Here is a 14,851-nt window from a genome sequence, read left to right on the forward strand (position 1 = left end):
TAATTGTGGCACTGATTGTCATTACCCAATCTCCCCCTTCTTTCTTAGGAAAAAATCCACATCATTTCATATGAAGCAGCAAAATGATCAGGTAAAAATATATTTCCTAGCCTTCCCTCTGAGAGTAGCTGGAAAGGCTAGCAAATTAAGTTCAAGGCTATACAGCTAGGAACAACACTCAATATTGTATGTCAGAGCAGTCTAGGAGGGGACACTCCTGCAGCAGGCACCAAGGTCTAGATGCTGAATCCTGCCCACTGACTCTGAAAGCGCTGGACACTGGAGCCAGGAATGCAGCCATCCTGCTGCTACCATAAGGCTTTTAGAGAGTTCCTAGAAGTCACCACTTCTTCAGGTTGCCAGTTCCCAGTTCCAGGTATAAGGAGGGCTCATCTGATTGGCAGAGCCTCAGCCTCATGCCTGAACTCTTGGATATAGGAGAGGCTGGAAAACTGTGTATCTGACATCTTCAGTTTTGAGTGTGAAAGGCTTTCTTTTCCTCTCACCAAGACTTGTAACACCGGAAATTCTTCAAACATAGGGAGGTCATTCAACGGTGGGTAGGCAAAAAAAAAAAAAAAAAAAAATCCACTGTAATATTGTATCCAGAAAATCTTTGTTCCCTGGATCTGACATAGAGTGTGATAAAGAGAAATTCCAGGAGTTTTATAGCAGGCTTAGAGAACAGAAAGTCTAGAATGGAACAGGATGACAGCCATTAGACAAAGACAAAAAAAGAAATGAATATGTTAGATTTCTGAAGAATTCAAGCATTTGGAAAATAACATTAAGAGGCATTTGACATATCTGCCAGAGCATTTAGAGAAAAATGATGACAGAAAACCAAGCAAATAAAAAGTAAGGCAATTATTAACTCCAGGAAACAGAAAAAGTTGTACAAAAAAGGAAATGTAATCATAGTGTATGTAATATGGCTCAGAGTTAAGCAATATTTACTTAATCATAATAATATGAATACTAGCTATTAAGTTAATCAAAACTGTGATATAAGTACACTGGGGATATTGGATGAGAAGTCAGGCATAAATGTGTTAAAAGTTCATTTACCATAGAAAGTCAAATGAGGATATCTGAAACTGACATATCAAAAAATAGAAATACAAATATATTATTTAGTCACATGAAGGTTAATAAAAGAAGCAACTTTTTGGTTGAAAGTGGGATTTTCTGGGAGTGGGACTAGGGTACAAGGGATGGTATGGAAGAGTGAGAACTACTATTTCTGATTATGTTACTTTTAAGTCTACTTGGCATATTAAACTGTACACTTATTATTTTGATAAAAATAAAATCATTCTTAAAATTTAATAATGCTCCTATCATTAAAAATCTCCCACCAATTCAGAGGTAAAGAAGGAAAAGCAAGTGTATGGAAGAATGTAAAGCGTTTGTTTTTAGACATCTCTTTCTACATCTGTCTGTCTTCTCCTCTTTGCTCACATTTGTCTATACAGATCTCAAAAGTCAGGATAATGTAAAGAAAAGTAATAAACTTCAAATACAGGCAATGGACCTGGGTGTGACATCTGGCTGTGCAAAGTATGAGCTCTGAGATTTCTCTGTGACCTCACTGGGGCCCAGTGTCTTCATTTGTAAAATGGAAAAATATAATATCTATTTTATTACATGAAATAACATATGGAAAGCACCTAGAATGTGGAAGACTCAAAATTATAAGTTCTTTCTTTCTCTCAGAATTTCTCATGCCCTGTAAGCCTCTCTCTGAGAATCTCCCTGTGTGTTACCATGTTTGTAGATTTGAGAGAGTAAAGCAAAGCTGTGCTCCTTTGGCCATCTTTCTTCCACCCCCTCTTGCCTGGTTTGGGAGATTTATCTTTTGTCTTTTGTCCACAGACAAAATCCCTTAAGGCAGACAGTTTGTTACATTTCCACTTCTTTTGAAAGGAAAAATTGGTCTCGTTTGTGTTGATATTGAAGTTTATTTATTTTGAGAGGGAGAGAGAGTACATGAGCAAGTGAGGGACAGACAGTGAAGGAGAGAGAGAATCCCAAGCAGGCTCCATATTCAGCATAGACCCCAACGTGTGGCTTGATCCCACAACCATGAGATCATGACTATGAGATCATGACCATGAGATCACGAGATCATGACCTGAGCTGAAATCAAGAGTCAGACGCTCAACCAACTAAGGCATGCAGGTGCCCTTCATGTTTATATTATATCTCAGCTGAGTTTTGAGTAAAAGGAAATAATGTTCAATTATTAGCCATGGCTCCAAGATCTACCATACAAGAATAAACAGAAATTTCTGTTTAAAATCACTATAACAGAGTAGAGTTACAAATTCAGCTGATACTAGAATATAACTTTAAAAAATAAATATCACACAAAATTAACAAGGATTTTAAGCCCAGCTATAAAGTAAACTGGCTGAGGACTTGAAAAGGGGTTTTGATAAATGGGTAGGTGAGGTCACCCCAAATTAGGAGTCCCTAATGTGATTCCAAAGCACTCACCTTCTCCACTTGGGCCAGGCTGGTAACTTGGCTCAGGGACAAGTTGTTCTCCACATGCTCCTCTAGACCAAACTCTTTCACTCCTGGCACTCTGTTTGTTCCAGTAGGCTTCCTGCCCCTCCCATGAGGCAGTAGGCAATCTGTCAGAGCCCTCAGCAGGTAAGGAAGCTGGGGATTTGAGGTCCAAAAGGAAGCTATCTTGTAAGGTTGACTTTGTGGCCTTCTTGCTTTTCCCCTTCTTACTTTCTGGGATCCCGTCACTGTCTCCTTGCCTAGGTTGGCTATTTTCAAGCTTCCTGGTTAGCTGGAGGAGTTGATCCATGTCTTTGGTGAATTCTAGCAGAGTCCCCTCAGAGAGGCTTCGGGCAGTGCCCTCAGAGCCATAGCTGGGAGCCTTCTGCAAGAGCAGGTGCTCAGAGCAGTGGAGAGCTCCTGTGCCCTCCCCGTGCACTGACTCAGGCACCTGGGGAAGGCTGCAGGGACCCATGGACAGAGAGAAGTAAGAGTAGTCCACTGCAATGTATGTCAGCATGAAATTGATGGTGACAATGGGGGCTAGAACATTCACCTGGCCCACAAGGACAAAGGCCATGGTCACTAAGCTGGTCAGGAAGATGGCAGCTATAGGTGTTTTATTTGGCCCTTTCTGCAGAAAGAAAAATAACATGCAAGACTATGAAATTTCAGAAGAAAATCACATTATATGATAGAAACACAATTCATAATGGTTCAACCACTTGTACCATGTTCTACCAATCAGTAAATAACTGATTGTCTATAAACTTGGGATAATAATATCCAACTCATTCCCATGGGGTTATTGTGAGAACAGAGCTAATGCACATAAAATGCTTGACACAGCCTTGACACACAGTAGGTCAATACACCATGGGTATTGGTTGTATTCAGAATTATTAATATGGAGTATGGCTATATAGAACTTGGACTTCCCAAATATTTCTCCTTTGGCTTTTATTGGGGGGTTTGGGGAGTTTTGTTTTGTTTTTTGTTTTGTTATTTTTTTTTTTAGAGAAAGACAGTGAGTGGGGGAGAGGGGTAGTGGGGTGGGGGGATCTTAAGCAGACTCCACACTGAGCATGGAGTCCCTCTCCAATATGGGGCTCAATCTTATGATCATTGCCTGAGCTGAAATCAAGAGTCAGACACTCAAGTGACTGAGCTACCCAGGCAACCCTCTTTGGATTTTAACATCAGTCTTAGAAATCAAAGTGGTGCAAAGTTCCCAGGCTATAATGGAGAAAATGAGCTGAAGGGAGTGGCAGACCCTGAAAGATACAACAGAATCTCTTGTGGCTGTGGTGAAGAAATTCTGAAACTAAACCTACACATGCTCACACACACACTTATTTTATACATATCTGTTATTAATGGAGGTGGGTATGGTGACCTTCAGGAGAACAGGAGTAGAAAATATGTGCTAACTCCATATAATTTGTCACTCCACAGAAGCTGTTCATCACACAGTCACTGACATGGTTCTTCAGCCAAAAGCACTGGACACTTCTTGGTCCCCATCTTCCTTGCCCTAAGAACTATATTTGACCCAGCTGATCACTTCCTGTTCTTTGAAAGACTTCCTTTGCCTACCTTCTCCTGACTTGCCTCCCTCATTGTCTGCTCCTTCTTAGTCTCTATAGCTAACTCCTCTACATCTCTGAAATATTTATTTATTTATTTATTCATTCATTCATTCATTTATTTGGTTTATTTATTTGGGGAGAGAAAGCGTGAGTGGGGGAGGGGCAAGGAGAGAGAGGGAATCCCAAGGAGGCTCTGGGCTGTCAGCACAGAGCCCGATGTGGGGCTTGAACCCACAAACCATGAGATCATGACCTGAACCAAAGTTCAATGCTTAACCAAATGAGCCACCCAGGCACCTCTCTCTGACATCTACATTTAAAGTAGCCCAGAGCTCTATCCTCAGACCCTTTCTTTTCTCTATCTATACTCCCTTCCTAGGTGATTTCAACCAGAATCCTAAATTTATTTTTTTTTAATTTTTTTAATTTTTATTTTTGAGAGACAGAGTGTGAGTAGGGGAGGAGCAGAGACAGAGGGAGATACAGAATCCAAAGCAGGCTCCAGGCTCTGAGCTGTCAGCACAGAGCCCAATGTGGGGCTCAGACCCACACACTGTGAGATCATGACCTGAGCCGAAGTCAGATGCTTAACCCACTGAGCCACCCAGGTACCCAGAATCCTAAATTTAAATACTAGCTTTGTGCTCTTAACTCCCATATTTGAATCTCCAGCCTGAAATGTCCCCCTGCAATCCAGACTTAAATATTCAACTGTCTACTCAACATTTCCACTTGATGTCTAAAAGGATCTCAAATGTCCCAAACCAAACTGCTGACCCCCTAATCTCCCACCATCAAATCTACTCCTTTTGTAGTCTCTGTCTCAGAAAACAGCTGCTCAATCCAGCAAAATTCTTCATGTCTCTTCTCATTCTCTTATTCTGTCAGCTTCATCCTCAGATATACACAGGATCTATACACTGGTCCCACCTCCTTTACAGCCAGCAGTCTGCAAGGGGAGGGGCAGACACATAAGCCATTTCCAGACCTGACCTGTGAACCTCCCACATGTGTTCTTTCAGGTGCATTTCCCTTTTCTGACGGTCAAAATAGAGTGCAGCCTTTGAAGTCACAGGATGAAGACAGCAAAGTCATCAGCCTGAATCTCAGAGGGCCAAAGCCCCTGTTGACCTGAAACACCTGCCCAAGAGCTTTAGTGTAAAATTCTGGGGGGAAAAATAAGAAGTAAAAGTATGCTTTTACTGTCTTTGACAATTACATTTTTGGGTAAATTTGCTACAGCTATTTAGCATACTCTAACAATAAAACTACTAAGAATAAAGTAAGTACTTAGAAACTAAAGAGAATGTAAAAGGAAGGTGCTAGGTGGGCTGAAGGAAATGCTAATGGTCCAGGCCAAGATTTTGATGAGGGCAGGTTGTAAAGTGTTTTAAGGGTGGAATATGAACTTCTCCTACCAAAAGACACCATAAAGAAATGAAAAAAAAAACAAGCCACAGAATGGGAAAAGATATTTGTAACACATTTAACTGATGAAGAGCAATCCAAAATATCAAAGAATCTTTACAAAATAATTAGAAGTCAGACAACCCACTAAAAAAGGAAGTGAGCAAAAGAATGTCTATTAAGCATAGGAAAGGTACCCAACTTCATTAAGTAATCAAGGAAATGCAAATTGAAACCATAGGAAGATCCCATTAAACACCCACCAGATTGGCAAGAACTAAAAAGTCTGATAGTGTCAAGCATTGGCACAAACACAGAGGGATAGGAACGCTTATCCGCTGCTGATAGGGGTCAATTAGTACAAGTACTTTGGGAAAAGAGTTTGTTGTCTAGTAAGTGAAAATAGACATGCCTTATAGCTTAGCAATTCCAATAACGGGTATATAGTCTGGAAGACCTTTACACGTGAACCTTTCTACTAATATAAGAATGTTTATTGTACTGTCTGTAACAGTCCCAAATTGGAAACAACCCAAATGTCCATCAATAGCAGAATGGATAAATAAATTCAGGCAAGTGAGGAAATGCTATATAGGGATGATAATAAACAAGCTGCTGCTTCAAGCAAAAATGTAGACAAATCTCGTAAACATAATGTTGAGGGAAAGAGGCATGCCACGTTTATACAAAGTTTAAAAACAGGCAAAATTAAACAATTTTGTTTAGAGATGCATATGTAGGAAGCAAACCAGGGGTCAGCAAACTATGGCTCGTGGGCCATCTGGCCACCATCTGTTTATGTATGCCCATGAGCTAAGAACAGTTTTACACTTTTAAACAGTTGGGGGGAAAAAAATCAAAAGAAGAGGAAGACTTCATGACACACAAAAATTACATGAAATTCGAATTTCAGTGTCCATAAAAAAGTTTGACTAGAAAACAGCTACACCTATCCCCCAATAGACATGTCTGTGTCTGTGGCTACTTTTGAGCTACAATTGCAGAGTTGAGTAGTTGTGACAGAGACCATAGGGCTTGCAAAGTCTAAAGTATTTACTATTTGGCCCTTCTCAGAAGAAGTTTGCTGACTCCTGAGTAAAGCCTTGAAGAAAGCAAGGAAATTATTATCACAGAAGACTACAGGTACAGAGAGGGATGGGGCTCTGACCAGAGAAGGCATGTGGAGCCTGGAACATTCATTTCAGTTATTCTTCAAAACTTCATATTGGGGTGCCTGGGTGGCTCAGTCAGTTAAGTGTCCAACTTCAGCTCAGGTCATGATCTCATGGTTCATGGGTTGAAGCCCCAAATCGGGCTCTGTGCTGACAGCTCAGAGCTTGGAGCCTGCTTCAGATTCTGTGTCTCTGTCTCTCTCTGCCCTTCCCCCACTTGCACTCTGTCTCTCTCAAAAATAAACATACAAAATTAAAAAAAAAAAAACCTGTTCATATTGGTTTTATGCTCTTTTCTATATGTTGAATAGCTCTCAAAATTTTTTTAAAGTTTATTCTCTCCCCCATTAAAAAAGAAAATGTGCTAATAAAATTTAATCATATGTAAAGAAGCTTTGGGGAGAAAAAAACTTCAAAGTTAAAAGGCAAGTGGCAAACTAGAGAAAACATTTGTAATATATATCACAAGGAGTTAACTTCCCCAACAAAAGAAGAGCTTCTAGCAATTGAGAAGAAAAAGACCAACAATCACAGGATATATATATGACTCTAAGAGGAAACGATCTCCAGCCTCATTCATATAAGAGTAGTGCAAATCACAGGGGCGCCTGGGTGGCTCAATTGTCTGACTTCAGCTCAGCTCATGATCTCACAGTTTGTGAGTTTGAGCCCCACATCGGGCTCTCTGCTGTCAGCCTAGAGCCCATTTTGGATCTTCTGTCCTCCTCTCTCTCTGTCCCTCTGCCTCCCAAAATGAACATTTAAAAAAAAGAGAGAGAGTAATGCAAATCACAAGGATCCTGAGATGCCGTTTCTCACTATACAACTAGCAAAAAGTCACATTTGACAATGAACTGTGATTGCTAATAATGTGGTACCTGGGACCAGAGTGCAAATGGCAGTCCTCACACACGATGTCCAAATATGTGTAAGTATAAACCAAGCTAACAAACAGTTAAAGCAAATATGTTCTATCTTCCTTCCTTTGCAAACACACCTTTAGGACAATGGGGAAGACCAGGTTCAAGTTTAGAATTGTTGTTCTCCTCAGGATTCTTCAGTAGAGGATGGCCACATACAGCCACCAGCTCCTAGCCCACCTCCTACCCTTCCCAGACCATACTGTGGGGGCCTCACACCTACATGTGGACTCCTGCCCATACCCAGGTCCTAAAAGGACAGGCCCAGGGAAGGGGCCCTCGCAGACCCTGGATGTGGGTTGTGGGACATCCGGGCAGAGAATTCCAGGCAAGAGTGCAAATGGTCCAGTGCAGCACATGTACACCATCCAGAAGAGGGGTCTGGGATCCAGTGGGTATGTCCCCTTGATCTCATGAACTCCTTATCAAGGACCAGAACCCAGAACAGAGTCTATAAAGCAGGGTCTTTTGGCCTGAATCTAAGAGTGATGCTGACTGTCAGGAAGCAGGAACTGTTATACATTCCTGGTAGAAATACAAAAATCATACAAATTCTATGAAAGGTGTCTTGACAATATCTATTAAAATTAAAAATACATTTTGTTGCAGCAAACCTACTTATGAAACTTTATCCTGCAGATATACCTGCACATTAAATAATTACACACACATCCACAACATTATTCCTTGTAGCACTGTTTACTGAAAGCCACACATGGGTCAATCCATAGGAAACTAGATAAAAACTATGGTCTATCCACCCAATGGAAAAAGAATGAAAAAGTTTTCTTGACATACATATGAAAAGTTGGACTTCCAAGTTATATTAAATGAAGAAAAGCAAGGTATAGAACCACATGTTAGAACACTATAGTTGTATAAAAAAATAGAGAGGATTCATAAAAAAAAACTAATAAAAACAGCTACTGATAGGGCATGGGTGCTGGTGAAGAAAGAGATAATAAAAGAGTCATGATAGGAGCAAAAATTCTCAATGTATACCTTTTATATCTTCCTTAGTTTTGAGCCCTGTGTATACATTACCTAATAAAAATACATGAAATTAAAGTAAAAGAAAAGGCATATGCCACATAGAAGGTACAGAGATGAGAGTCAGTGCTCCCACCCAGCCCATGCTGGCTGATGGGTCAGAAGTGGAGGATGGTAAGGGAGGGCTGATGACCCTACCTGAGAGGGGTCTGTGGTGGGAAGGGGTTGGGGGAGGGTCTCTGTGGTGCTCCAATAAGACAGAAATGAACTCTTTCTCAGTAAACCACATTATTGGGAAGTGGGGTTCTCTCTCTCTAACTCTCTCTCTATATTTCTCTTTTGTCATCGCTTAGGTTTTAGGAATGTCTCATTCTATCATTTTGTGACTCAACCAAGCTATATTCTGTCGGTGAGAGTTTGAGCCATGAAGACTGACAGGAGGCCCAGAGGCCCGAGGTATGGGAAATCATCATACAGCAACCCCAAAGGAAAGGCAAAAATCAAGGGCAGAGTTTGAGCTGCAAGGTCCAGCTCCCCTCCTCACCAAGAGATTTTTTCTTCTATGCTGAACTGAGAGGATCCCAAATTTATTTTTATTAAAGGATGTGACACTCCCTTTCCCTGTTGCTCAGGGTCCAAGATGCCATTCTGTCAGTTAGCTAACCCAGTGCCAAGGGGTTCTGGTGGCTATGACATTGACAGATGGTTTGTCCAACTGGCTCCACCCTAAGGCTGCCAGAGGACAGGAGAGAACAACTCTGCATTCTCATTTCTCCCACTCTGGAGAACTTGACCACTGGCTCTAATCGGAGAGACTTAAGCAATTTATTGGCTGATAATCTGGTTTGCAGCAAAATGTACATTTCTTAAAAAAAGGATCACTCACCCCTTTCCCCAGACAGGCCAGTGTGGGAATCACTTTCTCCTGGGCAATGCACTGCAGGATCCGGGGGGCTCCATAGAGTCCTCCCATACAGGAGGCCAGAGATGAGATGTATAAGCCCAAAAGGAACAGGAAGCCCACCAGGGACACCTATATAAGGAAGCAATTTCATTACCTAATGCCAGAATATGCTTGTCCCTTTCTGTTCCCTAGCACCATCTGCACCCCATCGATCATTAGTCCTCTAGATTCAGCCTCTCGGATATATTTCCAATATTCCCAACTCCATCCCATTTCATTCATACCGCCACTATTTCAGTTTGGCTCACCATCACTTCTTGTATGGATAACATAGAGGTTCTCAAATTGAGCGTGCATCAGTCTCAGCTAGAGGGCTTGTTAAAATACGGATTTTTGATCCCCACCTCAGAGTTTCTGATTAAGCAGTTCTAGGGAAGAGCCCAAGAATTTGGATTTCTAAAAAGTTCCCAGTTGATGCTGATGCTGAGGGTCTGGGGACCACACTTTGAGAACCACTGGCCAACTGGCCTCCTGCCTCTACGTTCTGTCCACTCTGAATTATCCCCAAGCCTCTGCCAGAGTGACGTCTCTAAACTCAAACTCGATCATAATGTCACTACCATAACAATATCAATGGCTTCCCAACACCCTGACATTCTCGGCCCCTTCCTGGTCTGTGACCTTTGTAGCCCCATACCCCACACACTCAGAGTCTTTGTCAGAATGTTTCCCTGCCAGCTAACACCCTCTGTCCACTCCTAATCTACTCATTGTCTGTCTGTTAAACCCAGTTGTGCTTCAAGACTCAGCACAAACCTCCTTTCCTCCATGAGGCCTTCCCCAAGCCCCTCACAGCAGCGGCTGCTCCTCAGGACCCCGTAGCACCTCAGTGTAAGGTGAGTAGCACCCTCCCACACAAGTGGTCCCAGAGGCCTCATTTCTTCAGGACCCCTATCTTGTTCATCCTAGTATCAGTGCCAACACAGAGCTTCGAACGCTGAAGGAATGAATGAGCTCCATGACCCACATGGCCCACAAATCACCAACAGATAGACTAAGAGAGGGCACAGTTGTTCTGCTGGATGTTGACTTGCAAAGATCAGTGCTACTGGCCATGCAGCTGTGTCACAGGCTGTCAGGAACTGCCCCTCCCCCCCATCCCTGCCCTGAGCTGGACCTCATCTGTACCCAGCGGGAAGTCTGTTTTCTGATTATTTGAGATGCCCATCTTCATTCTACTTTACCATAGGCACGGTGGCCAGAACTGTATGTTCCAAATGCTCATTTGTCCAAAGATCACAGATGGGGTCATCTTAATTTGCATGGTTTTGTCATACCCTTCATGATGAAGATTCTCCACCTCACTTTTTATGTCCTTGCCTTGTCAGTTCACTGGGTCAGTGGCATCAAGCTACATGGAATACTAGTCCGTGGCTAGACCTCTTTCCTGGCTCATAAATTATCACAGGAAACCTGCATCAGCCAGGATTCCCGATTAGAAACAAAATACTTTTAAAAGAATATATTTGTAGGACACTGGAGGTTCACAGAATCATCACGAAGCTGAAAGATCATGCTCAGAAAGGGCAAGACCGAAGCCTGGAGGCACAAGCTGGACTCTGGAATGGGAACAGTTTGACCAGGATGCTACCAGCACCCTGTTTCCCTGCAGATGAATTCCCACTATCCCTTCACTGTTGTCCCATTTATTACACTTGGAGCATCTGATGGGTCTAAGCTAGGTCACATGCCCTACTTAGGCTACAAAGGGGCAGGCAAGAGAGCGTCTTGTCCTTCGGGCTTCTGTACTATTAATACTAAGTGGGGCTCATCACTCCCTCCAAGATCAGATATAGGTGGAATAACCCCCAAATGGTCAGGGATGCCAGGGGCCTGATGAACATAACTCAGGTCCACTGCAGAGCCTAACTTGAACTTCATTTCAGTGTGGATTACTTTTCCCTAAATGTGTTACCTCATCTTATCCCCAGAATCTCTCATGTCTATTTTCTTCATTATCACAGGTGTCTATGTCTATTCTACCCCCACTCTTCTTATCATTTTATAACTAGAAGAAATTAATATCATCTAATGTTTATCCCTTTTTTTAAGTTTATTTATTTTTAGAGAGACAGAGAGACAGAGGGACTGGGCGAGGGGCAGACAGAGTAGGAAAGAGAGAATCCCAAGCAGGCTCCATGCTGTCAGTGCAGAGCCCAACATGGGACTTGAACTCACAAAACCGCAAGATCATGACCTGAGCCAAAACCAAGTCAGATGCTTAACCAACTGAGCCACCCAGGCACCCCTCCCATCACTCTAATTATATATTCTGACAGCATTTGTAATTTCCACCCTGGGTTGTAGTCCATTACACTCATGGCTTATCTTGCAGTGCAACATAAGCTCCTGTGTCTCATGCGTCTTGCCCCTGCCCCTGCCCCACCACACCTAACAGTCTGGCAAACAGGCTCAGCACATGCCCATGGAATTCATGAAGCTTCACGACTTCACTGTGACTTGTGCCCTGGATGCCTCACAAAATTGGCAGATAAACTGGCTCCATTATCAATCTCTGATCCATTCTGAGATGCAATCCTTCACCTCTAACCTTTGTTTCTGTCTTCTTGACCAAATGCATCCTGTATTTGCTGGTTTTAAAAATACATAAACTCCATGATGAAATTTTATCAAAAGCTTTATAGAAAATCTAATTAGTAGTTCTCTGATCTGGCTATACCTAAGAATCACTGCAGAAGTTTTGCTTTATGAGTGTAGGGTGGGGCACAGACATCCTTGATGTTTCCGAAACCCTCCAGGTGATTCTAATGCACAGCCAGGGTGGAAAACCACTGGGCAAGGTGCATTGTACCCACCACGCTGTCCTTTCAGAGAATTCTCCAGGAGACGTAGGCATGGTATCTCCTTGCAGAAACTGTATTGCTTCTTATCCAAAAGATTATATATATTTATGTTAAAAAAAATTTTATTTTATTGAAAGCCTGTCCATTTACTCAGATTGGAAATGAGATTCCCTAATCTGGCTTCCTCCTAGTGTGGGGCTGACCCAGGAGCTGGAGTCTCTGGCACCAGGATGCCCATCTTTGGCCAGCCTTCCCACAAACACTCCCTGGGATTCCTGCAGGACCTTTGGGCTAGGGGTAGGAGAGGGGACTGTCCAGGTATAGTGACTTGTTACGTCCAATGTATCAATTGTGTTACAATGGTCTGTTCACTTGATAATCCTTTTATATAAAATTTTTATTGGGGTGCCTAGGTGGCCCAGTTGCCACTGGGCGTCTGACTTCGGCTCATGATCTCACAGTTCCGGAGTTTGAGCCCCGCATCAGGCTCTCTGCTGTCAGTATGGAGCCCACTTTGGATCCTCTGTCCCCCTCTCTCTCTGCTTCTCCCCGGTTTGCTCTCTCTCTCTCTCTCTCTCTCAAAAATAAATAAATATTTAAAACAACAAAAAAACCTATTATTCTGATTATTCTGTCAATTTTGCTGAAAAATGAAATGTCTCATGTCTGGATGAATTATAAAAACTCCATTCTATTTCTCTCTCCCATGTGCATCCTATTTTGTCCCCTCTATCTGCCATCCATCCATCCTTGGAAGCATTCACTGAGGACAGGTTATGTACCTGGCACAGTGCTGGGCACAGGGTAAGACTTTTGAGGCACAGCAGGAAACCACACAGCTTTGCTCCCAGCCCTTGGAGAATTTAATCACTGTCTCTATTCATACAGAACTACAGACTTGCTAACTGTGCCAGTGGAGATGGAAGTGAGCATTTATTTGAGCAGATGTGTGTCAACAGTTCTTTATGGGGGGAAAAAAATCACCCCTCTGTCATACACCTGTTTGAGCCATCACAAAAAATTCTGTCTTTCCAACATATTATCTGAGGTGGGAACTACCCTAATTTCTTTCCTCAGTAACTACTGATAAAAATCATAATTCCATCTCTCTGCTTTTCATATTATATCCCAACTCCCATTGGAGCTGGCTGCTCCCTTCTCCTGAAGGATTGGATTCAAAGTCATTTGCAGGGTGCTCATTCTGCCTCATCCAATTCCTATGTGCCCTTGATGTTACTCAGGAGTATATCTTGAAACCCTTTATAATCCCAAATTGCCTCACAGTCCCCTAGTTTTCTCTCACATCAGACATGAGTTTTCTAATATGGACCCTACACCACAAAATGACCAACAACTCAACTTTCAGTCAAGTTTTCTCTCTCGCTTCATAGCCATTTTCCATCAGGAAATAAAGATGGCTTCACTTCCTGAGAGGCAGTTCTGTGTCCGTGTTGGGGAGCAGAGGGCAGCCAGGATGGGCTGGATGGTGGATACTCAACAGCTGGCAAGGCTCCTTCACCAGCCAAGGGCCCTGCCCCACCCCATCTTGCCAAGCACAGCCTGTACCGTGGGCACTCAAGGTCCCTCTTGAATACATGAAACCATGACTGCCAAATCTATGGATACCTCATTTTTAACAAAGATGCTTTTGGGGTACTTTTCCTACTTAGTTTGTTCTTATTTTGCTAGATAGCAAGCTCCAGGCTTCCTAAAGTACTTGGTCTTTTGGATGTTAATAAACATTTTTTTTCCTGAACTGTATACAAGTTTATTCTGAAACAATTATTTAATCTGTTCAGTTTTACCCCTACTAATAACTGATCTTTATACAACTCCTTTTCTATAACTGAATAATATTGGGATTGATATTAGGACTGACTTTTTTTTTTTTCCTATCCTGCTAAATATGCTGGATTTGTAGGGGGAAAAAATATGCCCCATCTATAAGGTTATCCCCATAAGTAGTGTACAGAGGGGTCCAAATTTAATAAGCACCTACTATGTACCAAGTATTGTGCTTTACATAGATTACCTCAGAGCCACCACAACGTACTAAAGGTTTTTTAGAAAGTGTAACACTACAGAGACTAACACCCAAAAGCCAGGAAAAAGTTTCGGTGGGGCATGGATATAAAACAAAAAAGAAACTTCTTAGAGAAACTGTAGGCTGGGAAGCCAAATAATTAGAAATAGATCTGAGAAGCTGCAGGAAACCCAAAAAGAAACAGATGAACTGACCAGCTGCAGAAAGAAGGCCGGGGCAGCCAGCAGCCATTGAAGGTAAGTGTTCTGGCAGAAAGCACCCGACAGAAAGACAGAGACGTGCCCTGAGGAGCTTTGAGAGAACCAGCACCAAGGGGAGCATCCTGGAGGCCTGCCCTGGTCTGTGCCCGAAGGGGAGACCCTCAGGACACACAGACCAGACTGAGGAGGATTTGCTTCCGCGGGGGCCAGAAGAGCTCAGAGACGGGCTGGCTCAGAACCCAGGCCATAG

General features: G+C 42.6%; 1 protein-coding gene across 8 annotated transcripts in view; it reads right to left on the bottom strand.

Moving 5' to 3' along the window:
- SLC12A8 (solute carrier family 12 member 8) overlaps window positions 1-14,851 on the bottom strand; it is a 139,338-nt gene that overhangs the window by 22,158 nt on the left and 102,329 nt on the right. For all 8 annotated transcript variants that reach the window (XM_053220970.1, XM_053220971.1, XM_053220969.1 and 5 more), the window contains 2 exons: window positions 9,476-9,622; window positions 2,500-3,145 (listed from right to left, as the gene is read on the bottom strand). In XM_053220970.1, coding sequence (XP_053076945.1) covers window positions 2,500-3,145; window positions 9,476-9,622 — 793 coding nt within the window. The remainder of the gene's footprint in view (window positions 1-2,499; window positions 3,146-9,475; window positions 9,623-14,851) is intronic.

The sequence above is a fragment of the Acinonyx jubatus genome, chromosome C2, assembly GCF_027475565.1.
Source record: "Acinonyx jubatus isolate Ajub_Pintada_27869175 chromosome C2, VMU_Ajub_asm_v1.0, whole genome shotgun sequence".
Classification (NCBI taxonomy): domain Eukaryota; kingdom Metazoa; phylum Chordata; class Mammalia; order Carnivora; family Felidae; genus Acinonyx; species Acinonyx jubatus.